Genomic DNA, 26,611 nt, shown 5'->3' on the forward strand with positions numbered 1-26,611 from the left:
GTTGGCTATGTCTTAGAGATTGTAAGTTAAATCGGTTCATCCCATGAATTAAAATTTATGAAAAGTAAATAATAATCCAATGTTTTTCTTTGTATGGTATATGCGTACAAAGAATAAGTATATAGATATGAACCAATATAAGAGTTCGATACTTAGAAATGTCTGGTAGTTTACTTGAGACCACAGTAGCGTTTGCAAGATAAAGAAAAAGAAAAAAATGGAAATTGTGAACGATGAAAAGTACCATAGAAGATTCCAGGGCATTGAGGAACTAGATTTGTACTGTCCAAATATCAACCAAGAAAGAGTGGATTTGGGACCAACTTATCGGTACGAAGAATCACTTTTTAACCCATTCACTAGACATGCTACAATAAAGCAGCTAGAAAACGAATATGGACCAAACTATTTTGATCCTGAGGAACTCTTCGGCGATGAGGAATACAAAACAAATACGCTTCTGGAGAAAGTAATGCTGGCAAAGTTTCGTCAAAAAAGGAAAGAAATTCCAGATTCTTTATTGGATGCAAAGCGGTTGACAGCTAGAAAATATTTTAAAGGAGAAAATACCTAGGATATGATATAGCAAATAAAAAAATTATAATATTCATTTGTAAATAAAAGACAAAAAATGATCACTGTAACAGCGATGCTGGTAACTAACTAAAATATGTAGTGCTGCCTGGAGGAACTCCTAGCTAACACTGTAATTTTAAGTTTCGCTGTAATATAGTTCACACTCTGTGTTCACCTCAATATTATTAAATAATCTAGAAATTGTATTAGATGAATTCGGAAGTTAATACCTTTTTAAAAAGTATTAAGATTTACTTTCAATTTTTTGGAAACGTTTTAAAATTTTAATACCTAGTTAGTCCGGAGTTCCTCCCGACGACCAGTATACAATTCATAAAAAGGGCAGTGTTAGCTAGGAGTTCCTCCAGGCAGCACTACATATTTTAGTTAGTAACCAGCATCGCTGTTACATCACGAAACCAAAGTGCTAACAGTTTATAAGGAGAACGTAAATAAAGAATTCATTAATTAAAAATTGTGTAATTTCCCTCTCAGTTCAAAATAAAAATGAACTGGATGCTAAGATATTTCTTAATTCGAATAAACCAATGATGCATGAAATTTTAAAAAATCTTTACCAAAAGATAAGTGAACACCAGTCTATAAAATTCAACTTGGAACTTTTTGCACAGTACGTACAAATAAGTCATGAGGAAATGAAAGCAGTTTTTCTGGAAGTGGAAATAAATCCTATTCAAGGAAATGTTCAAGATTATCCTAATCAAAATGGATGAATTGCAAGAAAGGGATAGTGGATGGGCAGTGATAAGAATAAAATCAGTGGAAATCAACATCAATAAATACCAGCCATTGAGTGGTTCAAGATATTTATCTTTACCAAGAAATATTGCGGGCAAGAAAGCCATTGTCAATGTAGAGAACAAATATGAATTTTGTTTAAAATGGGCAATTATATCTGCTCTTCATACAGAGCTTGAGTCACAGGTTGAGAGAACATCTTTCTACTATCCAGTATCTGATATATCCAGAGATATAATTGTCCTGGACAATATCATTCCGGATTTTACAGGGCTTTCATTTCCCCTTGAACTACCAGAAATAAAAACGTTTGAAACTAAGAACAACATAAGTATCAACGTTTTTGGAATTTCTGAGGGAGAAAAATCACAAATTGAGGGCCCATATTACATGACAATGCAAGAGAAATACAATCATGTTAATCTCTTACTCCACATGAGCGGTGAAGTTACGCACTTTATGTGGATAAAGCATATCAGTCGGTTGATCCCAAGTGAAGTATTGGAAAGTTCAAGAAGAAGATTATTTTTCTGTAATACTTGCTTGCAGCTTTTTTACAATGACCGCTCATTTGATAAACACAAGGGCGAGTGCAAAAAAATTGTAACAAAAATGCCAGCAAATGATAACAAGATGATCAAATTTTCAAGCTATGATAAACAAATGATGGTTCCATTTGTAACATACGCTGATTTTGAATGCATCATAAAACCGATTGATACATGTTTACCGGACCCGTCAACATCCAACCTGCAAGAACACGTTCCGTGTGCATTTTCATACTACATGAAATGCTCCTTTGATGAAACCGAAGACTTAATGCGGACTTTTATAGGTAATATTTAATCAACTAAATTCTTATATTTTTTTATTTCTTTTTTCTTTATAGGGGAAAACTGTGCTAGTAAGTTCATTCACAGTTGTGTAATGTGTATTTGAAAAAACGCGGCGTCAGTCCTCAGTGGTTTAGTTATTCATTTCAATTTTCATTGTTTCTTCAAACTTCGAGGGAGTAAGTCGACCCCAACCGCGATTACCTAAATTAAAAGTGCAAAAAAAAATTAGTATAAATTAAAAAAGTGCAAAAAAAGGACCAAAGGATAAAATATTGGTATGTACATAATTGTGTTTTTCCTGCATAGATAAATAAACTGTAGACAATTTAGTGTGTGAAAAAAAAATCCAAGCTAGGTATTTTGCTCTAATAAAAAAAAATCGTCATCTACTCGGCATTTCGTTTTCCAGTGACAGAAAATACAAGCAATATTGGAGCATTCCTGCTTATACCAACCCTCCTAATGGTTTCAACTATAAGATTGAGAGGAGTAAATAAAAAAGTTTGGCGACCATCGAAATCGGAGGTAAGGGAGAGCTTCATCACTCATGTATACAGTGATGCTGAAGTCGATCAATCCATTTCCTTGAGGCGGGAGAAACTTCAAGAACTTGGTCTAACACTGCAGCCTTATATTTTGATTGTAGGTACGTCTCTTGACAAAATTAAAAGCTATTTTGTAGTTATAAATGAGATAAAGTATGTTTTTAATTCCATTATTGAAGCGGTAGATATATGCTTCAAAATTATATTTATGATAAACGCAGAATATCCAGCGGAATCCAAATCTACATGGATGTTTATTCCAAAAGCTTTTTTTAAATTATCAACAACTTTCGATAAAGAGTCCACCGCCGCCAACACCATGCTCGCCCAATTGGGAATCGACGAACAATAAGACAAACTCCGTTTGTTTCTTACATTTAAAGAAAATAACAATTCGAAAAACACCACGTCGAACGAGAACGGCAGCAGCGACGACGACGATCGGTGCAATTTTCTCCTCTAGTTAGTTTAGTTGCATATAAGAAGCAAGCGAAGAAGCACGCTACAGTGAGAACAAACAAACGTAAAAATAATATTTGGAAATTAAAACATACGTTGGATTTTCGGAATATTTGTTAATTTCCATCAATTTTTGAAAATTATTCAGCACTTTGTTAACTAAGCACTCTCTTTACGAGCTCAACGTTTCTAAAACAAAATCCCCTAAAATAAAAGGTTGAATTCAATGTTATGTTGGCAAGTATGTAGTCAATTTAGACTGAAAGAAAATTTCGTTGTTACCGAGCACAGTTTGTTACGATAATTAAGAAGCCAACATGTATTTTGAAGAAGAATATTCCAATAGGGGCTAACGAAATAATCAATTTCAAACCATCAAAAAAATATCTGAGCTGAATGCAAACATTAAATACACAGCTTGTTACGATAATTAAGAATCCAACATGTATTTTGAAGAAGAATAGTCCAATATTGGGTAACGAAAAAAGCAATTTTAAACCATCCAAAAAAATATCTGAACGCGTTGGCAAGATCGCATTGTCGCAGATCTTGGAGAGTTTGTAGTTCGTAAAAACAAAGAAAAAAATGTATACATTTTTCTGGTCCTGGGGACCAACCTCTGCCCTGAGTTGGGCCACACAGATTGGACACACGATTCTTTAGTTTGAAAGTAATTTGTAATTTATTTATTTCTAAGGACTTTTCTACCTCAGAGATGTTCCCAACTGTTGGTAAGCACCATGACAACAATTGGGGGAGTTGGCTATGTCTTAGAGATTGTAAGTCAAATCGGTTCATCCCATGAATTAAAATTTATGAAAAGTAAATAATAATCCAATGTTTTTCTTTGTATGGTATATGCGTACAAGGAATAAGTATATAGATATGAACCAATATAAGAGTTCGATACTTAGAAATGTCTGGTAGTTTACTTGAGACCACAGTAGCGTTTGCAAGATAAAGAAAAAAATGGAAATTGTGAACGATGAAGAGTACCATAGAAGATTCCAGGGCATTGAGGAACTATATTTGTACTGTCCAAATATCAACCAAGAAAGAGTGGATTTGGGACCAACTTATCGGTACGAAGAATCACTTTTTAACCCATTCACTAGACATGCTACAATAAAGCAGCTAGAAAACGAATATGGACCAAACTATTTTGATCCTGAGGAACTCTTCGGCGATGAGGAATACAAAACAAATACGCTTCTGGAGAAAGTATTGCTGGCAAAGTTTCGTCCAAAAAGGAAAGAAATTCCAGATCCTTTATTGGATGCAAAGCGGTTGACAGCTAGAAAATATTTTAAAGGAGAAAATAGTAAGTACAGTCTGTAGATATGCATATGTTGTTATTATTGCTTACTACTCTACTCGTTGTTAATCTTGTTGTCGTAGGTTCGTGTTCGGTCAGTGCGTGGTAATTTACTTTCGTTTCGATGGTGCGGTATATTTTATTATTAAATAATTAAATTCAGTGAATTAAATCAGGTAGTTATTTTATTCATGTTGAATGATTAATGAGAAAATGTATGCATATTTGTGTTTACGAAGTGAGCGCGCGCGCATTCGGTTCCGGAATTAATTTTGTACGCGATCGCGGTATGTGCTGAGTTGTGTGAGTGCATTTTTGTTTGTTTGTTTGATATTTTAAAATATATTTTGATTATTATTTGGCTGTCGATGCCTATTTTATTAATATAAAATCAAATTAACATATTCATATTGCACAAGTAGAATAAGTCAATCACTCTCGACCATTAGGGAAGAAAGGTTTGTTCACACCAGATTCAGGAGAATAAATGTGGGTTTTTTTCTATCCCTTTTCCCATAGAAAAGTTACCGTCTTTTATTTCGATCGGACTTTATAATGGTGCGGAACATTATGGAAGTAATCCTATATACCCCCACCAAGCCATGTGCAAAGAATATGTTGACGATCCAATAAGTTTTAAAGAATCAAGCATTATAAACAACTTACAAAATGATTTGTCATTTTCATAAAATAAAGTTTGCTAGTTAGCATTCAACACTTAAACAACAAGGAACTTCAAAAATGGACTCTGTCAAAATAATAAAAGATATTTTCGATTTTTTAAAAACAATGAGGAATCAATATTGGATGAACACTATGAAGAATATACTAACTGTATTTCAATGGTAAGTAAATTTAAAAATACTACATACACATACAAGTTATTGGTTTTCTTTGTATGGTATATGCGTGTAAGGAGAAGGTTTAGAGATATGATCCAATATAAATAGGCTCGGCACTTTCAAATGGTTAGAAGTTTACTTGGGATCACAGTAACGTTTGCTACAACAAAGAAAAAGAAAAAAAAATGGAAATTGTGATCTATGACGAGTACCATACAAGATTCCAGGGAATTGAGAATCCAGATTTGTACCGTCCAAATCGCAACCAGAAAAGAGTGCACTTTTTAACCCCTTCATTGGACATGCTACCATAAAGCAGCCTAGGGGACGAATATGAACCAAACAATTTTGATCCTGAGGAACTCTTCGGCGATGAGGAATACAAATCAAATACGCTTCTGGAGAAAGTAATGCTGGCAAGTTTCGTCCAAAAAGGAAAGAAATTCCAGATCCTTTATTGGATGCAAAGCGGTTGACAGCTAGAAAATATTTTAAAGGAGAAAATACCTAGGATATGATATAGAAAATACAAAAATTATAATACACATTTGTAAATAAAAGACAAAAAATGATCACGAAACCAAAGTGCTAACAGTTTATAAGGAGAACGTAAATAAGGAATTCATTTAAAAATTGTGTAATTTCCCTCTCAGTTCAAAATAAAAATGAACTGGATGCTAAGATATTTCTTAATTACAATAAAGCAATGATGCATGAAATTCTTTACCAAAAAATAAGTGAACACCAGTCTATAAAATTCAACTTGGAACTTTTTGCACAATACGTACAAATAAGTCATGAGGAAATGAAAGCAGTTTTTCTGGAAGTGGAAATAAATCCTATTCAAGGAAATGTTCAAGATTATCCTAATCAAAATGGATGAATTGCAAGAAAGGGATAGTGGATGGGCAGTGATAAGAATAAAATCAGTGGAAATCAACATCAATAAATACCAGCCATTGAGTGGTTCAAGATATTTATCTTTACCAAGAAATATTGCGGGCAAGAAAGCCATTGTCAATGTAGAGAACAAATATGAATTTTGTTTAAAATGGGCAATTATATCTGCTCTTCATACAGAGCTTGAGTCACAGGTTGAGAGAACATCTTTCTACTATCCAGTATCTGATATATCCAGAGATATAATTGTCCTGGACAATATCATTCCGGATTTTACAGGGCTTTCATTTCCCCTTGAACTACCAGAAATAAAAACGTTTGAAACTAAGAACAACATAAGTATCAACGTTTTTGGAATTTCTGAGGGAGAAAAATCACAAATTGAGGGCCCATATTACATGACAATGCAAGAGAAATACAATCATGTTAATCTCTTACTCCACATGAGCGGTGAAGTTACGCACTTTATGTGGATAAAGCATATCAGTCGGTTGATCCCAAGTGAAGTATTGGAAAGTTCAAGAAGAAGATTATTTTTCTGTAATACTTGCTTGCAGCTTTTTTACAATGACCGCTCATTTGATAAACACAAGGGCGAGTGCAAAAAAATTGTAACAAAAATGCCAGCAAATGATAACAAGATGATCAAATTTTCAAGCTATGATAAACAAATGATGGTTCCATTTGTAACATACGCTGATTTTGAATGCATCATAAAACCGATTGATACATGTTTACCGGACCCGTCAACATCCAACCTGCAAGAACACGTTCCGTGTGCATTTTCATACTACATGAAATGCTCCTTTGATGAAACCGAAGACTTAATGCGGACTTTTATAGGTAATATTTAATCAACTAAATTCTTATATTTTTTTATTTCTTTTTTCTTTATAGGGGAAAACTGTGCTAGTAAGTTCATTCACAGTTTAGTTGGAGATACAATTCATCAATACAATAAGCATATTAAAACCGTGACACCGATGAAACCTCTCTCAGCGATGCAGGCATCTTGCTTTGAGAAGGCAACAATATGCATAATATGCCGCAACAAAATCAACATACTACTAGGAGAAATAAAGGTAAGGGATCATTGTCACTTAACAGGTGAATATAGGGGGGCAGCCCATAATCTTTGTAACCTTAAGTATAAGATGCCAACATTTTTTCCAATTTTGTTTCATAATTTATCTGGTTATGATGCACATTTATTTTTCAAATCGCTTCGAGAAATCGATGGTGAAATTAAAGTGATACCACTTAATAAAGAAAAATATGTTTCTTTTTCTAAGAAAATTTCTATTGATGAAAAACATTCAATGGAACTTAGTTTCTTAGACTCTTTTCGCTTTTTGGGTGATAGCATAGATAGTTTAGCTAGGAACTTAGTTTCTTCAGACTTTACAATAACCCGAAAATGCTTTGAAACAGAGCAAAGCTTGGAATTAGTTAAGAGAAAAGGAGTGTTTCCATATGATTTTACGGATTCTTGGCAAAAAATGTCTGAGCCATGTCTTCCTGAAAGAGTGAAGTTTTTCAACAAACTCACGAATGAGGAATGTTCATTCGAGGATTATCAGTTGGCCATAAATATATGGAATCATTTTAACTGTAATAATCTAAAAAATTATATTGAAATATACTTAAAAAGTGATGTTGTATTGTTAGCTGACATTTTTGAAAATTTCAGAAAAGTCTGTAAACATAGATAATCTCTAGATCCTTGTCACTACTATACAGCGCCTGGTTTATCTTGGGATGCTATGTTAAAAGTGACAAAAGTGGAACTGGAACTCTTGACTGACATTGAAATGTACAATTTCTTTCAAAAAGGGATAAGAGGTGGTCTTACCCAATGCAGTCATAGATATTCCAGAGCCAATAATAAATTTGTTGAGTCCTATGACTCTGAAAAACCATCTTCAAACTTGGTTTATTTAGATGCCAATAATTTATGTGGATGGGCAATGTCTCAGAATCTTCCTTGTGGAGGTTTTGAATGGCAGAATCCACAAGATTTTTCTCTGACACATATAGAAAGTCTAAATGATATAAATGTTGGATATGTTTTAGAAGTTGATTTAGAATATCCCGAACATCTTCATGATATTCATAATGATTTGCCTTTTTGCCCAGAAAATATAGCAATACCAGGCTCTAAATTCAAGAAATTGGTGGCAAGTTTTTTACCAAAAGTGAACTATGTTATTCACCTAGAGAGTTTAAAGCAAGCTCTGAAACATGGTTTGATTTTAAAAAAAGTCCATCGTGTGATTAAATTTAGACAATCAAAATGGCTAGAACAATATATTTCCCTTAATACCGAACTTAGAAAGAAAGCTAAAACTGATTTTCAGAAAAGGTTTTTCAAGCTAATGAATCTTTCTATTTACGGAAAAACAATGGAAAATATTGAGAAGCGTACTGATGTTAAAATTGTTACACGATGGGAAAATAAAAGAAAATCACTGGGTGCTAGAGGTTGGATTGCGAGACCAAACTTCCATAGTTCCATACAATTTGCCCATGAAGATGATCGAGTATGTAACCCATTGTTGGCTATACAGATGAGTAAATGTAATGTTACACTTAACAAACCGATTTATCTAGGTTTCATAGTACTTGAGCTCTCAAAAATTCTTATGTATGAATTCCACTATGACTATATCAAACCAAAATGTCATGAACATGCTCTTCTCAACTATATGGATACTGATTCCTTTATTTATAATATAAAATGTGAAGGCTTTTATTCTGATATTTTGGATGATATACCATTAAGGTTTAATACATATGACTTCGATCCCAATAACCAACATATTATCCTAGGATGAATAACAAAGCTTGAGGTATGTTTGAAGACGAGACCTGTGGGAAAAAAAGTTAGAACTGGTTGGTTTGGGAGCTAAAATGAAATGTACTCTTTCACCGTACAAAATGCAAAATCTGTCCAGAAAGTGAAAGGAGTCAAAAGAACTGTCACCAAACGATTACGAATAAATGACTATAAAAGATGTTCATTCAATAAAAATGAAAGATATGAAAAAAAGTTTACTTTTAGGAGTAAATTACACACAATTTACACCCAAAATTTAAACAAGTTGGCTCTAAGTTTTAAGGACACAAAAAGATATATATGTTTAGATAACTTCATGTCGCAATATATTAAAAATAAAATGTTAAGTATTTTAGCAGAAAAAACATTAAACAATACCAATTAAATTGAGATTACTTCAAAAGTATGCGAAAATTTTCCTATAGCTCAAAGCGTTCAGGTTTTGTACGAGAACATACAAATCATCCACGTTTTATTCTCGAACACAAGAGAAGCAGACGCCTAAAGTTGAAGAACCTTCTCAAACATTTTCTTCTTCTTTTCTTGCGATACATTAATGATTGTTGTCGATGAACAAAAATGCCAGTATTTTTAAGTTTGGGGGCTTCAACCATGATTTTGTTGACAGTGTTGGTGTTATCAAACTTCAGAACCATTGTAGTTTTTTTTGTTTTGCGGTTAGTGAATTCTTGTGAATTTTGTATATTCAAAACCGTATTTTCGTTGAGACCAAGAAGGCCTTTTTACATGAAATATCGGCAGGTTTAGTGTTAATATTTTGACGTTGCATTATCAAAAATATCATTCACTCTAAACAATTTATTTAATATGCGAAATTATTTAAGCAGGGAACCGATGATGAGGACATGCTATCTATTAACTCAAAAATAACATTTTGGCAAAACGTATTTACGATGCATTAATATTCTATTGGAAAGGTAACGAAATTGCATTGACACTTGCATTTTCGGGAATTGCTGCTACATTATTAGAAGGTGGTCGGACCGCACACTCTGCATTAAAATTGCCATTGAATGTACGGGTGATTGAAACTCCAACTTGCAATATATCGAGAAATTCTGCTATAGCAAAAGTTCTGCGATTAACGTCAATTATTTTATGGGATGATTGCACAATAGTGAATAATAAATCAATAGAAGTATTTAATGGAACAATGCAAGATTTACTCGGTAATCAAATTGCTTTTCGGTGCGTCATTCCTCGATTAAGTCGTGCTTAGTAAGATAAACGCCTGTTCTAAGTTATTAGTTCTTTGGAGATATAGGTTCAACTATTCAACCATTTATTGTATGTAGGTGGTCAAGATGACTACAGTATTCATGAATATTATGTTTATTTAGGCAAAACATTGTTTTTTAATAGTTTGTTGGAAGTGAAAGTCTCAATTACGGATGCGCTGGAGAGTTTTGCATTGAGGATTCCATCAATTCAAACATTTGTTGTTGTAAATGTTGATATTGAGTTGTGGATTGTATTTATTCAAAATGAAGTTGATCAAAGATTATTTTATTATAAAATTTACAATGAATAGAAATTTCAGAGTAGATTATTGTAATATTCGTTGGCTAAGGCTGTTCAAGCACAAAAGTCGAGCTAAGTTATTTCTTGCACTCCAACATCACTTCAAGAGAAATGTAACTCATGATATTGTAGAATTAAAAATATTATAGTAAGCTGGACTAAAACTGAGCGCACGATGTCCAGATGCATGTTTGAAGACATTTTGATCATCGAAAAGGGAGATTAACTAACTTTAGCAATGCGGAGGGATTCGCATACATAAAAACGTACTTAAAACAGGCCCATTTCAGGCTAGGAAAAAAGTAAGTGATTTTACCATAATTTCTTTTTATATATAAGAAATCCGGTCTAAGTTAAGTTTTAGGCAACCAAGAAGAGCGTTGTTGTCAAATTCATAGTTTCAAGTTCACAGTAGTCATTCTTGTTCCGAAGAGATTTTAATACGAGTTATCCTGATAGAATTAGACATCTAAACAGGAGCTGGTTAAAAAGAAAAAACTTTTGTTTATGTGAAAATAGGCTGAAGGAAGCGATTTTAAAATCGCAAAATAACAAGGGCAACAAACCGAAGGATATTCATACCAATGCCATTAATTTTCAAGGATTCCATCAATTCAATCATATGTCAATAAAAGTGAACTGGTAAACAAATATAACATGGGTACAACTATTCAACCATTTATTGTATGTAGGTGGTCAAGATGACTACAGTATTCATGAATATTATGTTTATTTAGGCAAAACATTGTTTTTTAATAGTTTGTTGGAAGTGAAAGTCTCAATTACGGATGCGCTGGAGAGTTTTGCATTGAGGATTCCATCAATTCAAACATTTGTTGTTGTAAATGTTGACATTGAGTTGTGGATTGTATTTATTCAAAATGAAGTTGGTGTAATTTGTAAACAATTATTGATCAAAGATTATTTTATTATAAAATTTACAATGAATAGAAATTTCAGAGTAGATTATTGTAATATTCGTTGGCTAAGGCTGTTCAAGCATAAAAGCCGAGCTTAGTTATTTCTTGCACTCCAACATCACTTCAAGAAAAGTGTAACTCAAGATATTGTAGAATTAAAAATCCTATAGTAAGCTGGATTAAAACTGTGCGAACGATGTCCAGATGCATGTTTGAAGACATTTTGATCATCGAAAAGGAAGAGATTAACTAACTTTAGCAATGCGGAGGGATTCGCATACATAAAAACGTACTTAAAACAGGCCCGTTTCAGGCTGGGAAAAAAGTAAGTGATTTTACCATAATTTCTTTTTATATATAAGAAATCCGGTCTAAGTTAAGTTTTAGGCAACCAAGAAGAGCGTTGTTGTCAAATTCATAGTTTCAAGTTCACAGTAGTCATTCTTGTTTAGAAGAGATTTTAATACGAGTTATCTTGATAGAATTAGACATCTAAACAGGAGTATAAAACGCTGGTTAAAAAGAAAAAACGTTTGTTTATGTGAAAATAGGCTGAAGGAAGCGATTTTAAAATCGCAAAATAACAAGGGCAACAAAGAAAAGTGTGTCAAATTCAAAGTTTCAAGTTCACAGTAGCCATTCCTAACCAGGGGTATACGTCAACATCCGCATATCTTGCAGTTTCATGGCATGCATGCTGTTGAGAATGTTATCTTACCAAAAAATTTCTATGGAATGGTCGCTGGTCTTGATTGATAGTTAAAATAACAATTACAAAAACGAATATCATCTGTATACAAGTATTCTGTATCATCTCCTCATTTAGTATACAAGTAGAACAGTTGTATAATTATTTTGAAGTCTAATTTTGGTTCACCCAAAACATCCGGGTTTCAACTCCAAATTGTGTCTTCAGTAAAAATTTACCTATTTCAAAAAATTCTCTTAAAAAAAAAAACAATGTAGAAAAAAGGTTGAAAGAAGCGGTTTGAGAATCTCAAAATCGCAAAAAAATAAAAAAGTATTGTCAAATTCATAGTTTCAAGTTCACAGCAGTCATTTCGATTTGAACAAAAGACTAGTATAGTTACCAAAGACTTTGAAAAAAAAAACGCATTACTATGCACGTTAAAAAACAATGCAAAAGGCAATTCCAAAATCTCAACAAAAAATTAGATTAGATAACAAAGATTTAAAAAAAAATTTATCTTAACATATGTAAAAAAGACTGCATTTTGCAAAACGTAAAATATTATCGAAAATCCATCAATAAATATTTCTTGAAATCAAAAAGATCTAAGTACCTATTTCATCATAAAACAAATCATATAAATTTGCTATGATCATTCGAAAAACTTATCATAATGTGCAGTTTCAAAAATTAATGAAAATCTCCCGATAGTAATTCCAAAGCTAGTTTTGTATACGGCTTTAACTTAAAATTGTAGTTCCTTAAGCATGAAATATAAAATTATACTATGAAATTATTTATTTATCATTTTTGTGTGATTATTTAACCTATTGATTCTAATTGTTTGTTTAAACTTTAATAAAACAAAAATCGAATGAAAACAACCAAGTATATTCATTAAACTACAAAAAATTTCATAAAGAGAAAAGTCTTGATGTGACCTTTGGTCATGCATCCAGTTGGGCGAATCACATTAACAACAACGAACAGAACTCAAAATTGGGAGAATCACCCCCGACCAACTCCAGACATTAAGCTACTACTCACTACCACAAAGTTGAAACTCCACCAAGTGATGAAGCCATGTATACTGGCAACGAACGAAGCAGTAAGCCAGTCCAAAGAACAATTGGCCAGAATTTTGATTTCGCTGGATTCATACCTCTTGTAAGACAAGTTCACGACCGTATTTAAGTTGAAGGCCAACGGTTGAGCCGTTCACTCTGTTCCCTATATTCCATTACGCAATGTTTGTATTTAAACAAACCCAATTATTCACTTGTTGAAGAGAACAACAACAAATCTATTACTTTAAGCAGATGCAAACGAACTATCAAATTTTTCAAAATGATTTCTGCCTTGTTCTCACAAGCAATATTTCGGACGCGCAAACTATTTACCGGCGTCAATTTGTTGTTACACCCTATATACCACATTTTTTTCACTCACAAGCCAGACATACAAGAAAAAGAATTTTTTCACTTTTCTTCGCGTCATCATGCTCGTCTCTATCTTTTATTTGTTGTAAAAAATATAAAAAGAAGAATTGAAATATATTAAAATCTCTAGATGCAAAATTTAATTCAATCAAATATTTTAAATCACTGTCTATATTTTATATAGCTCTTTTATTATAATAGGTATTGTGGTACTAAATTTATTTGAAAAAATTTCGACTTATGTTCTTCAATAACGATCGATTTTTCTAAACCACAATCATAATGAAAAGTAGTATGTAGGTACGAGTATACTTACCTGACCTATTTTGAGACCAAAGACTTCACTTAAATGTTTTTTTTTTTAAAAGTATTTCTTTAAATAAATTTCTTCAGCCCGGTGTGTCTATTATAATTATAACTGTTTTTATTTAATGCCATCACTTTGTTTCGCACTGAACATAATTAAATGAAGATATGTCTTCCACGCCACGTTTAAACTAAAACTGAATACATATTCATCGAAGTTTGTTCTCTTTTGAGCGTGATTAAAATTTTCAACGTTGGAGTATTGAGACAACATGGCAATGGTATTCACATAAGTTAGATAAAATGAGAAGGGTATATATGTTCCTGCGAATATACATGCATACACACAATGTAAATGTTGAAGTAGTATACCAGGCTGTAGCTGTACAATATATATACGAATTTTGTATACGCTGGTTGTTTGTATTTGTAGTCGGCGCTATACCTACCCCAATACACAAAACACAATGGAGTAATTTCTTCAAATACTTGGCCATCTGCAGGGAACATACTATTTTACTACTACTATTTTTACTATTATAAATTATAGCGTATCATGGTTCTCGCTTGGTTTTTTTATTTTAATCAAATATTTCTTTGACATAATAATGTTTACTAAAATTATATGCATTTGGTGGCAAGTTATGTTTTTGTTAAAAAATACCGATTTCAAAAACTTTCAAAATCATTTCCGATAAAGATCTCGCTCACAAATCTACACTTCAATTATTTTTCACATACAGAAATTACTTTTCAAAAGAGACAAACTCTCTGATATGCATTCAATATACATTCATACATAAGCAAACATCAAAGTATTAAAATAAATACATAAAAGATGGCAATCATTTTAGAGCCGGTTTCGTGAACACGATGGTCATTATCATACAGGATTGCCAGTCTATTGCAATTACAGTGCATATAAAATGAATAATGTTGCTTATGAATTTAATTTTTATTCAATGAGTTTTCCCAAAAATTTTATAAATTTAGAACAAGATATTGTGAATATTATGTTTAATGATTTTTTTTCTTAAATTCACCATAAAACTTTGAGTATCTATTTTATTTGTTTAAAAAAAGAAATCCACGACGATCGATTTAATGTATTCATTTTTTTTCTCGTTAGAAGTTATTTTATGAACAAAGGCAACCCTGTTACAGTATGAGAAAATTAACGAGCTCCGAAGTATTGGTGTAGTTTAAAAAAGACCCCGGCTGTCTCTTTCTCGTGAAATAGGGAAAAGTCAATCTATTTTGGCAGAAGGCAGATGGACAAAAAGAAACAAAATTGAATGGAAAATTTTTAAAAAAGGATTTTTAAAAATGTCTTGGGTTTATTACCTGTCAATAACAGGGATGTGTGTACGATACAAATAAAATGTGGGATCAGATCCAAACAGGTATAAGTGATTCGCTTGATTTCCATATCCTTCCTACCTGAATGGGTGCAACTAAAACCATTATTTTTAAGTATTTTCAATTTTACATTAAACACAATAGAAATCAAGACGATAGACAACATTTTAGAAAGTTATGTAAAATGTATGCCGGATTTGGGTCTATCATTTGTATGTGCAGTTTCAAAGATAGGTATATTGAGTTGAATTCTGTTTTCGGCAGGTTCTAGCATGAAATGCTATTAGCTGACGAAAACAGGAATATGTCTACGATACAAACGAAATGTGGGCTCAGATGCAAGCAGGTATAAGGGCTTTGCATACTTCCTACCTGCATAGGTGCAACTAAAACCATTTTTTTAATTTTACACCAAACGCAATAAAAATCAAGATGATAGACAAAATTTTAACTTGAATTTTAGTTTTATTACGGATAACGAGTAATGAAATTGAGAACAATCAAAGGTATCCTTCTTGACGTAACAATCAAAAAGGATGTACCTACATCCAGTTATTTACCCATATCGTCGCATTCAAGTTGCTTTAAAAAAAAAAGTTTGAATCAGCTGTTGTCGATGAAAATATTGTAGGAAACTTGACATGATCTTATATGATCAATGGCAAAATCCCACATCTATCATTTCTCATATACCATAACTTCCATTTAACTTAAAAACTTTCAAACAAAAACATAAACATCTCAATTATCTGTTTTACAATAAATAATGCATAAAATGTATGTCAAACAAACGTCATATTTGAATATCTAAAAGTATTTAAAAAAATAACACGTGTTAAGAAATATGAAACTGTCAAAAAATATGACACATATCGAACCCTTTAGTGCAAGAGAGCGTTAAGTTGAAAAATGGCATTCATCTAATAATAAAACTTTATTTTTCTTTTAAATAACTTTTTCACTTAAATCAATCTTTTTCTATAATTTAGTTTAGACTTATTTTAAGTTGTAGCTGTATTACACTTGAAAATACTTTAAATGCAATACGAGTTATTTTGGTTAAGAGATCTTTGTACTAAAATTTTGAATAGCTTTTGTGAACTATCTCAAAAACTTGATAAAAAATATAACTAAATTATTTAAAAAATACAGCATAGTTAGATTTATTTTGCCTCTTAATGGAATTTTAACATTATCGAAAATGATGTCGATTTTTGCAGTTGCCTTTTTTTGAAATTACGTTTTTGAATTAACGATCTTTTGCACTGAGGGTGCGAAACGGAAATACAAAAGTATCTAAAAAAATATGATATACTGATTTAACATTCAAAAGAATCTGAAAATATGATAAAAAACAAGAATTTGAAAAACTTAAAGGCTAAAGCTAAAGTAAAAGATTTAAGGTACAGTAGAAAACCTGTATCACTAAACCGATTCTGAATTTTAGTTTGAGGGCTTAGATTGAATAGGAATAAGCTAAAGAATAGAGCATTATGTAAATTTTTCCATTCAATTCGAAGATTAATTTTCAGCATTTAAGAAAACTTAAAAATCAAATTGCGATTAAAAGATCTAGTTTTGGTTTATGGGAAACAGATCTACTAACATCATTTAACAACAAATTAATTTAACAATGAAAAAGTACATCAATTAACCGAGTTTAAAATTGAACTTTTAAAGAGGAGAAAATTGAATGATATATTTTCTTTTTGTTACAAAATATATGGCTACCTTACCTTAGGTATAAGAAATGCTGGACACTTTGCATTTGCGTGTGCCGAAGTAAAATCTGAGTATTATGTCACTTCGAAATGTTAGGCCGTTCACCGCTTTGTGTAAGATGTCAACAGATCGAGACTGGAGAGTCTGTTTGCCAATAGTTCGAAACAAGCTAATTGTGTGATCTGCTTGTTTCAAAAATGTCCACTGAAATTAAATGCAGAGTTCAAAAAAAAAACAATAAAAGACGATTTTATTATCACAGATACGATATTGGTGAGAGAATTTAGACTGGTGCGGTAACCATGGAATTTTTGCCTGGTGCAACAAACAGTGGAAGGGTTACACTCTGGAACTAAACATATTTTAAGTTCCTGAAGAAATTATATTGTTAATTCAGGAAAAAGTACTTGTAACAAATTTCCAGTGAAGTGCAGTCTGCTATGTATTTTGGTATAATTGTAGACTCTACGCCTGAAATTGCACATTTTGATCAGCTTACTATAATTATCAGATATGTACGTGATAACGGTGAGATTGTTGACAGGCTTCTATAATTTCTACCAAATATCGGCCATAAAGCTAAATGTATTGAGGATGCTTTGTTCAAATCTCTTGAAAATAGTGGTTTGGACATAATGAACTGTCGTGGTCAATCTTATGATAATGCAAGCAATATGTCAGGTATATATTCAGGCCTTCAGATACGAATCAAAACAATTAATCCTTTAGCAGATTACGTTCCTTGCGCCGCTTATTCTTTGAATTTGGTAGGATCATGTGCAGTTGAATCGGTAATAGAAGCAGTCGACTTCTTTTCTACTTTGCAAGAACAATACAATTGTTTGGAATGTAATTTTAGATCGTAATTGCTACTAAACGGTGATTTTTTAAGAGCTTGAGAACTTTAAAAAACGCATCAAATTTGCAAAATCTCATCGATTCTTTATTTGAAACGTTAGATTGGTCCATGACATTTACTTTTTGAAGATAATTTCATTTAAATGTTGACCGCGGCTGCGTCTTAGGTGGTCTATTCGGAAAGTCCAATTTTGGGTAACTTTTTCGAGCATTTCGGCCGGAATAGCCCGAATTTCTTCGGAAATGTTGTCTTCCAAAGCTGGAATAGTTGCTGGCTTATTTGTGTAGACTTTAGACTTGACGTAGCCCCACAAAAAATAGTCTAAAGGCGTCAAATCGCATGATCTTGGTGGCCAACTTACCGGTCCATTCCTTGAGATGAATTGTTCTCCGAAGTTTTCCCTCAAAATGGCCATAGAATCGCGAGCTGTGTGGCATGTAGCGCCATCTTGTTGAAACCGCATGTCAACCAAGTTCAGTTCTTCCATTTTTGGCAACAAAAAGTTTGTTAGCATTGACGATAGCGATCGCCATTCACCGTAACGTTGCGTCCAACAGCATCTTTGAAAAAATACGGTCCAATGATTCCACCAGCGTACAAACCACACCAAACAGTGCATTTTTCGGGATGCATGGGCAGTTCTTGAACGGCTTCTGGTTGCTCTTCACTCCAAATGCGGCAATTTTGCTTATTTACGTAGCCATTCAACCAGAAATGAGCCTCATCGCTGAACAAAATTTGTCGATAAAAAAGCGGATTTTCTGCCAACTTTTCTAGGGCCCATTCACTGAAAATTCGACGTTGTGGCAGATCGTTCGGCTTCAGTTCTTGTACGAGCTGTATTTTATACGGTTTTACACCAAGATCTTTGCGTAAAATCTTCCATGTGGTCGAATAACACAAACCCAATTGCTGCGAACGGCATTTCGACATTTCACGGTCTTCAGCAACACTCTCAGAAACAGACGCAATATTCTCTTCTGTACGCACTGTACGCATTCGTGTGGTTGGTTTAATGTCAAATAAAGTAAATTGAGTGCGAAACTTGGTCACAATCACATTAATTGTTTGCTCACTTGGTCAATTATGTAGACCATAAATCGGACGTAAAGCGCGAAACACATTTCGAACCGAACACTGATTTTGGTAATAAAATTCAATGATTTGCAAGCGTTGCTCGTTAGTAAGTCTATTCATGATGAAATGTCAAAGCATACTGAGCATCTTTCTCTTTGACACCATGTCTGAAATCCCGCGTGATCTGTCAAAGTGCATATGAAAAGCTTTACGAAAATTTTAATTTTTTTGATGATTTATCCGAAATAGATACAAACAAATTGAAAAATCTTGCCAATAAACTAGTCACTAAGTATCCTGACGATTTGGAAGAGACGTTAGGCAATGAATGTATTCATTTACATTTTCAACTGAAAGATTCCTTAGATTCACGGAGTCTTCGACATGTTTATCCGAATGTTAACATTGCTCTCTGTATTTTTTCAGAATTCCGGCTACATATTGTTCAGGAGAAAGATCTTTTTCCACTCTAAAACGCGTAAAAAACCTATTTACGCACAAGCATGATTTATATTTTATCCAAATTAATGAAATTCAATTTATCAAAAAGGGCGGCGCTTCGAACGGGGCCTAGGACGACAGCAAGCCTAAATCCGTCACTGAAACCATATCTAATTTGTTCATCAGAATATCGAAAAAAGTAATGAATTGTTAAATAAAAATTGTATGAACCCGAACTTTACGTTTTGAACTTATATTAATTTGGTTTTGGTTTTAGATTCTTCTAAAGCACAAAATGCATCAAGAGCTCCTGAAATAGAAGAAACTCATAATGAAGATTCTAATGAACCCAACGAATTAAATAATATCTATTCATCGGATAGAGGAAATTTTGGTGACAGTCTTACTGAATGTGAACGAAAAATTATTTTTAAATTAGGCTCCTTTCAACCTGTAGGACCTTTTCCAAACAATTCGGAAGCAACTTGATGTTTTTCAAACTTTCATTACTAATATTCAAATAAGCCTGGTATTCGAATTGTTGGCCCATGGTTATGTTATTCTAATATTATGAACAAACCTTACTGTCACTTCTATTGGTTGTTAGTCGTCCAAGCAAATCACACTCTTGCGCATTAATAAACGGTGTCCTAGTTAGAACCAATTTGAATTTAAAAGTGCTGAGAACGGAGTAATTTTTTTTAGAGCTTGAGGCCCGCTGCCAAAAACTTTTTATTTTTCCGATTTACATAAACTGCTACAACTAAAAAAGAAGAGGCAATATACTCTAAGCATAGTCAAAATATACTTGTGATAGGTGATTTAAATGGAAGGACTGGTAATTTGGAAGGTGAATGGAACATGAGGCAAGGAATTAGAAGAAACTCGATAGATTCAACCATTAACACATGTGGTCGTAAGCTGTTGGATTTCTTGGACTCTTTGACCTTGAGAATTGTGAATGGAACTTCAAAGTCAGACCAAAAAGGAGAATTTACCTATGTCAAAGGCAAACATTGAACTTTAATTGACTATTGCTGTATAGGAGAAGATTGGTGCTCCCTTATTGCAGATTTTAAAGTCGATTCTTTCCCATAGTTCGGCCATCTCCCTATTATTGTCCTACCTTAGGTCGTTTATAAAATTCAATAACGCAACTTTCCAGGAACTCTACAATACAGCCAACAGTCACTACAAGGAGTTACGACGAGCAAAAAAAAGTAACATTTTGAATCGGAAGCCAAAAAACTTGCAACCTGCAACAATCCTTCGGATTTTTTGAAAGCAGCAAATAAAATAAAAGGAATTAAATCAAAGGTAAACATTGAGTTAAAAGTCGAAGCTCTTAAATGTCACTTCCAAAACCTTTTACAGTAGACTAAACCATTTTAATGAAACCTTAGATTAGCCAATTCGGGCGAAGGATCTAAAAGCTCCAGGATTAGACCGAATACCCATGGAATTTTATATATATAGTTCAACAGAATTCAAGAACACACTAACTGAAACATTTAATAATATATAAGAAACTGGAAAGCAATAATTTACCCGGTTTTTAAAAAAGGAGACTCAAAAGATCCAGCCAACTACAGGGAAATTTCACTGTTGATCTCATCAGCTAAAATTTTTATAAGTATTCTCCAAAACCGGCTAGAACTTTGGATCAACGAAAACAAGCTTCTGAAAGAGTTTCAAGCTGGATTCCCCCTGGTTATGCCACGGTCGATCACATTTTTTTGTTACGCAGCATATAGCCGCAAGTTTTATTGCTAAAAATCAAAATTTATATGCTTTCTTCATAGACTTTAAAGCTGTTTTTGGCACCATTGATCGCAAATAAATTTTTACAAGCTATATAACTATGGTTTGAGCCACAAATTTTGTAAAACCTTAGAAAGCTTGTACGATGAAACTAAATCAGCTGTATGGTGCGGAAGCGATTTGTCATAGTAGTTTACAACAGATGGTGGAGTCAGACAAGGATGCAACACAAGTTCATCAATTTTCGCCCTTTACATCGAAGACATCACCTCTCAGGTGGAATCAAATGATGATTAATCGAGTTGCGGAATACTGTAATCTTTGGGACCTTGAGCTTAACCTAAGCAAATCAAAAATTATGATATTTAAAAGTGGTGGAGGTAGAATGTCCAGAGCAAAGAAATGGGTATCTGCGAGAGAATCAGTCGAAGTAGTTAAGCAATACAAGTACCTACCTAGGAATGATTTTCACCTCAAATTTGAATATGGAAACTCATCTAAGTGTGGGATTAATTCAACATGGAGAAATTGTTCCCAAAATTGTGTAATGGCACGCGATTAGTTGTAAAAAAAATCGAGGGCAACATTCTTGAAGCCAATATTTACTTACTTTACTTACTTAAGGTGGCGCTACAGTCCTGTGTGAACTAGGGCCTCACCCAACAAACTTCTCCATCTAGCTCGGTCCCTAGCTAGATGTCTCCAGTTTCGCGCTCCAAGTTGGGTGAGGTCACCTTCCACTTGTGCGCGCCACCTGATCCGCGGTCTTCCTCTACTGCGCTGTCCTGTGAGTGCGGATTCGAAGACTTTCCGGGCCGGAGCATTGGTATCCATGCGCTCTACGTGACCCAGCCATCTTAGTCGTTGGACTTTTACCCTTCTGGCTAAGTCTACGTCGCTGTACAGCCCGTACACCTAGTCGTTCCATCTTCTCCTCCACTCCCCTTCGATGCATACGGGACCGTAGATCACACGAAGAACTTTTCTCTCGAAGCGACCCAAGGTGCTTTCATCCGCTTTTGTCATGGTCCATGCTTCTGCACCGTATAGCAGGACGGGGATGATAAGGGTCTTATATGGCAACACTTTGGTCCCTCGAGAGAGGACATTACCACTCAATTGCTTTCTTAGTCCAAAGAAACAGCGGTTAGCAAGAGTTATTCTGCGTTTGATCTTAGCGCTGGTGTTGTTTTCTGCGTTTACAGCGGAGCCTAGGTAGACGAAGTCCTTGACTACCTCAAAGTTACGTCTGTCGATTGTGACGTTTTGACCAAAACGTCGGTGTTGTATGTCCTTTCTAGACGACAGCATGTACTTTGTTTTGCCCTCATTAACCGTTAAACCCATTTTCGCCGCCTCTGCCTCAATACTCACAAAAGCCCCATTGACATCACGCTGAGTTCTTCCGATTATGTCAATGTCATCAGCATATGCCAGTAATTGGACAGACTTTTGAAAGATAGTGCCTCTAGTGTTGACGTGTGAGCTCTGCACTATTCTTTCAAGCACGATGTTAAAAAAATCGCATGACAGCGCATCACCTTGTCTAAAACCTTTTTTGACATCAAAAGGTTCTTTTAAGTTGTTTCCAACCTTTATGGAGCAGCGTGAATTCTCCATGGTCATCCTGCACAAACGGACGAGTTTGGCAGGGATGCCAAAACTAGACATGGCTCTATACAGCTCGTCCCTGTAGATGCTGTCATATGCGGCCTTGAAATCGATGAAAGATGGTGGGTGTCGATTTGGTGCTCTTGAGTTTTTTCCAGGATCTGCCGTAATGTGAATATTTGATCAACTGTGGACTTTCCTGGTCTAAAACCACACTGATAAGGACCTATCAGGTTGTTGACGATGGGCTTTAGACGTTCACATATTATGGCAGAGAAGATTTTATAGGCGATGTTAAGTAGACTTATTCCTCTATAGTTGGTGCAGTTTAGAGGGTCTCCTTTTTTCAGGATCGGGCAAACAATACTGAGGTTCCATTCATCGGGCATGTTTTCTTCCGACCATATCTTACAGATACGTTGGTGCATGCTCCTAACCAACTTATCTCCAGCTGCTTTAAAGAGCTCGGCATTCAAGCCATCTGCTCCAGCGGCTTTATTAGACTTCAACTTAGATATGGCAATCTTTACTTTGTCTAAGTCGGGAGGACGGGATTGTTGGCTTTCGTCGTCTATATCGAATTGGTCATCCTGCCTGACAGCGGAATTCAGTTCTTCATCGCCGTTATACAGTCTGCAGAAGTGGTCCTTCCATATCCTCAGCATTGACTGCGGTTTCCACTATGATGTTTCCACTTTCGTCTTTGCAGCCTTCGGGTTTAGGTTTATGTACCTGTGAATTTCGTTTCACCTGTTCATAAAACTTTCGAACTTCATTCCTGCTTTTATACCTCTCAACATCTTCGACCGCACGCTTCTCATGCCCTCTCTTTTTCTTTTTGAAAAGTCGGCGTTCCTCTCGCCTCTTCTGCTCATAGAGCTCACGAGCAGCTCTCGTCCTTTTATGCAGCGCCGCTTTGCGTGCCTGTTGTTTGGCTGCATTTGCCTGCCGACATTCCTCATCAAACCAGGGGTTCCTTGTTGGTGGCTGTTTGAAGCCCAGCACATTAGAGGCGGCTTCTCTGATTGCATCTTGGCAATGTTGCCACTGGTTTTCGATACATGGTGTTGGCGGCAGAGAACTTCGAGAGAGGTTACTTGTCACTCGGTCGGAAAAGGACTTGGCGATCTCTGGCGATTGTAGCCGTTCGACGTTGTATCTTCTCCCAGCATCTCCCTTTTTTGCCTTGGGTCTGGAAATCCGAAGTGCTACCCTGGCTACAACGAGATAGTGGTCCGAGTCGATGTTAGCTCCTCGGAAAGTTCGTACATCCGTAATGCTGGAAGCGTGTCTGGCGTCGATCGCAATATGGTCAATCTGGTTGACGGTAGATTCATCTGGAGAAGTCCAAGTTCCTTTGTGGATGTTGAGGTGTGGAAAACGCGTACTGGCTACCATAACGTTTCGCCCCGCAGCAAAATCTATGAGCCTGAATCCATTGTCGGAAGTGTTGTCGTGCAGGCTGTTTTTCCCGATTATTCCACCAAAGATGTCCTCCTAGCTTGGCATTAAAATCGCCAAGGACTATTTTAATATCGTAACTAGGGCACTGCTCATATGTTTTGTCTAAGAGCTCGATGAACATATCTTTGGTGTTGTCGTCTTTCTCTTCTGTGGGGGCGTGCGCGCATATCAGGCTAATGTTGCCGAATTTAGCCTTGATGCGTATGGTCATGAGGCGCTCATTGATGCACCTATAGCTCAAGACTTCTTGCCTAAGTCTGGCTCCAATGACGAATCCGCATCCAAATAGGCGCTGTTGGTTTTCGTGGTAGCAGTCACCATAGTAAATATCGCAGTTTTTCATCCTCTTTTTGCCCGGCCTATCCCATCGTATTTCCTGGATGGCGGTGATATCTGCTTTATAGCGGTCTAGGGCCTCCGCTAATTCTTCGGCCGCACGTGGTCTGTTAAGGGACCTTACATTCCACGTGCATATCCCAAGTTCGTTGCCCTTAATTCGTTTGCGTTGGTTATCAACAGTAAATCCGTCCGTATCCGAGGCTTGTTGGTGCTTCGCAACTATGAAAGCTTTTACGTGGCCAGGAAGTCACCCCTACGCACAACCTCCAACCTGGAGGGCCAGATCCTAGGTATAACTCCAAGGACGGGGAGCCGGATAAACCGCTTCTTACAGGCCTGGGCTCCGAATATGTCGAAGAAGCCCTATAAGGTGTTCACTAAGGAGTTTAATATTACTGGAACTGTAGACGCCACCGTTGATTCCATCTCGGGAATTCCTCCGCTGCCGTCTGGATAAGGAGAGGTGCCTTAGTGGAAACACCTCTCCCCACCTCTCTCGTTTGCTGCCCCCAACAACTTTCCACTGGGGTTGGAACCCAATCTAAGTTGAGGTACTAGGCACCCGATGTTCACCACGTGGAGGTGAGAGTAGGAGTTGATAGACAGAGGTTGGTTTTAAGAAAAAACCTGTGGACGCTTGTGTCCTCTTGAATGCACATGTCTACCATTTGAACATCTGAAGCCACTATTTTGAGTGGAAAATTTCAAGGTGAAGTTGTACTTTTGCCACGGATCACAATGATGCCTTCAGATTCGCCTATACCATTCAAACGTTTACAATTTCCAATCCGATTGGCATATGCTATGACTATAAATAAGTCACAAGGCCAAACAATGACAATTTGTGGCTTACTCACGGCCAATTATATGTTGCGTGTTCCAGAGTTGGAAAACCATCGAATTTATTTATTTATACACCTCAGGGTTTAACCAAAAATATTGTACATCCAATGGCATTACGATAAATTAAGTTTTTGTAAATAAAAAAATATATTTTTTAAATAAAATAGTTTGAGTGTAAGCTTTTTTACCTTTAATTAAAACAAGTTGAAGATTTCATTACACATACTCACACGCTATCGATTAGTCTAATTGTAACAAATTTACATGTAATGCCGTTAGATATTATCATAACATTTGAATAATAATTTTCATCAAAATGGTCCAGAATGTTTTAGCTTATTAAAAAAAGTTTGAAATTTTCAAATTAAAGACGTGTAGACAGGACAACGTCTGTCGGGTCCGCTAGTGTTTATATAATATTATACTGTTAATAACATTTCTTAAAATTATGCTTCAGTTTATAATTCTTAACTCTTAAAATCATACCTAGTTTTATACCTAATGTTTAGCTCCTAAAAATATACCTTGTTTTATAGTTTAAAAAATCGTAAGAGTTGGATTATTTTTTTAATCAAAAAAGAATTAAGGAAGGTTTTGGGAGCTATTAAAGACGGCAGACGTTTTAGACCTTTCACATTTTAAAAATAAAGGCTAAACATTTTTGCTTCGCAATCTTCAGGTTATGTGAGTAATTCTTTATATCTGCACGGGATTTTTGGATATGAGATAATAGTTTTGAAGAGCTTAAAAACGCAAAAGAAGTTAGGTTGCTCTCACTTTTTGAGGAGAAATTATATTTCCATAAGTGCATTTCGTTTGATAGGGAAGCCGTCTTGAATCTGGTTTACCGTCCAAGAAAGCTAGGTAAAGACGAATATTATCATACATTTTGTGGTCTCTAAGACCGGACATAAAATATCGATCATTAGTATTGGCCTCAGATAAATGTTTAGTTAACTTGACATTTGGAGAGATCATTGGGTTAAGGAATCCTTGTAGTTCTTGGGAAACTGGTGAAGATGATGCAAGGTTAAAGGTGTGAGAATGGATAAGATTTGGATACGTGGATGTTTTGACAAGAGGATCAACCATAGGAGCCCGATAACCAAGACCTGGATAAGAAGTGCTGAAAGAAACTCGTTTGGAAGGAGGCTTGATAGAGGAAGGAG

The 26,611-nt window shown here is 34.9% G+C and overlaps 1 protein-coding gene across 1 annotated transcript in view; it reads left to right on the top strand.

Moving 5' to 3' along the window:
* The first annotated feature begins 6,207 nt into the window (after positions 1 to 6,207).
* LOC129938580 (uncharacterized) overlaps positions 6,208 to 26,611 on the top strand; it is a 28,351-nt gene continuing 7,947 nt past the window's right edge. The window contains exons 1-4 of the mRNA XM_056046225.1: positions 6,208 to 7,075; positions 7,130 to 7,314; positions 7,525 to 7,843; positions 7,952 to 8,772. Of these exons, the coding sequence (XP_055902200.1) occupies positions 6,208 to 7,075; positions 7,130 to 7,314; positions 7,525 to 7,843; positions 7,952 to 8,772 (2,193 nt within the window). The remainder of the gene's footprint in view (positions 7,076 to 7,129; positions 7,315 to 7,524; positions 7,844 to 7,951; positions 8,773 to 26,611) is intronic.

Source organism: Eupeodes corollae, chromosome 1 (assembly GCF_945859685.1).
Source record: "Eupeodes corollae chromosome 1, idEupCoro1.1, whole genome shotgun sequence".
Classification (NCBI taxonomy): Eukaryota; Metazoa; Arthropoda; class Insecta; order Diptera; family Syrphidae; genus Eupeodes; species Eupeodes corollae.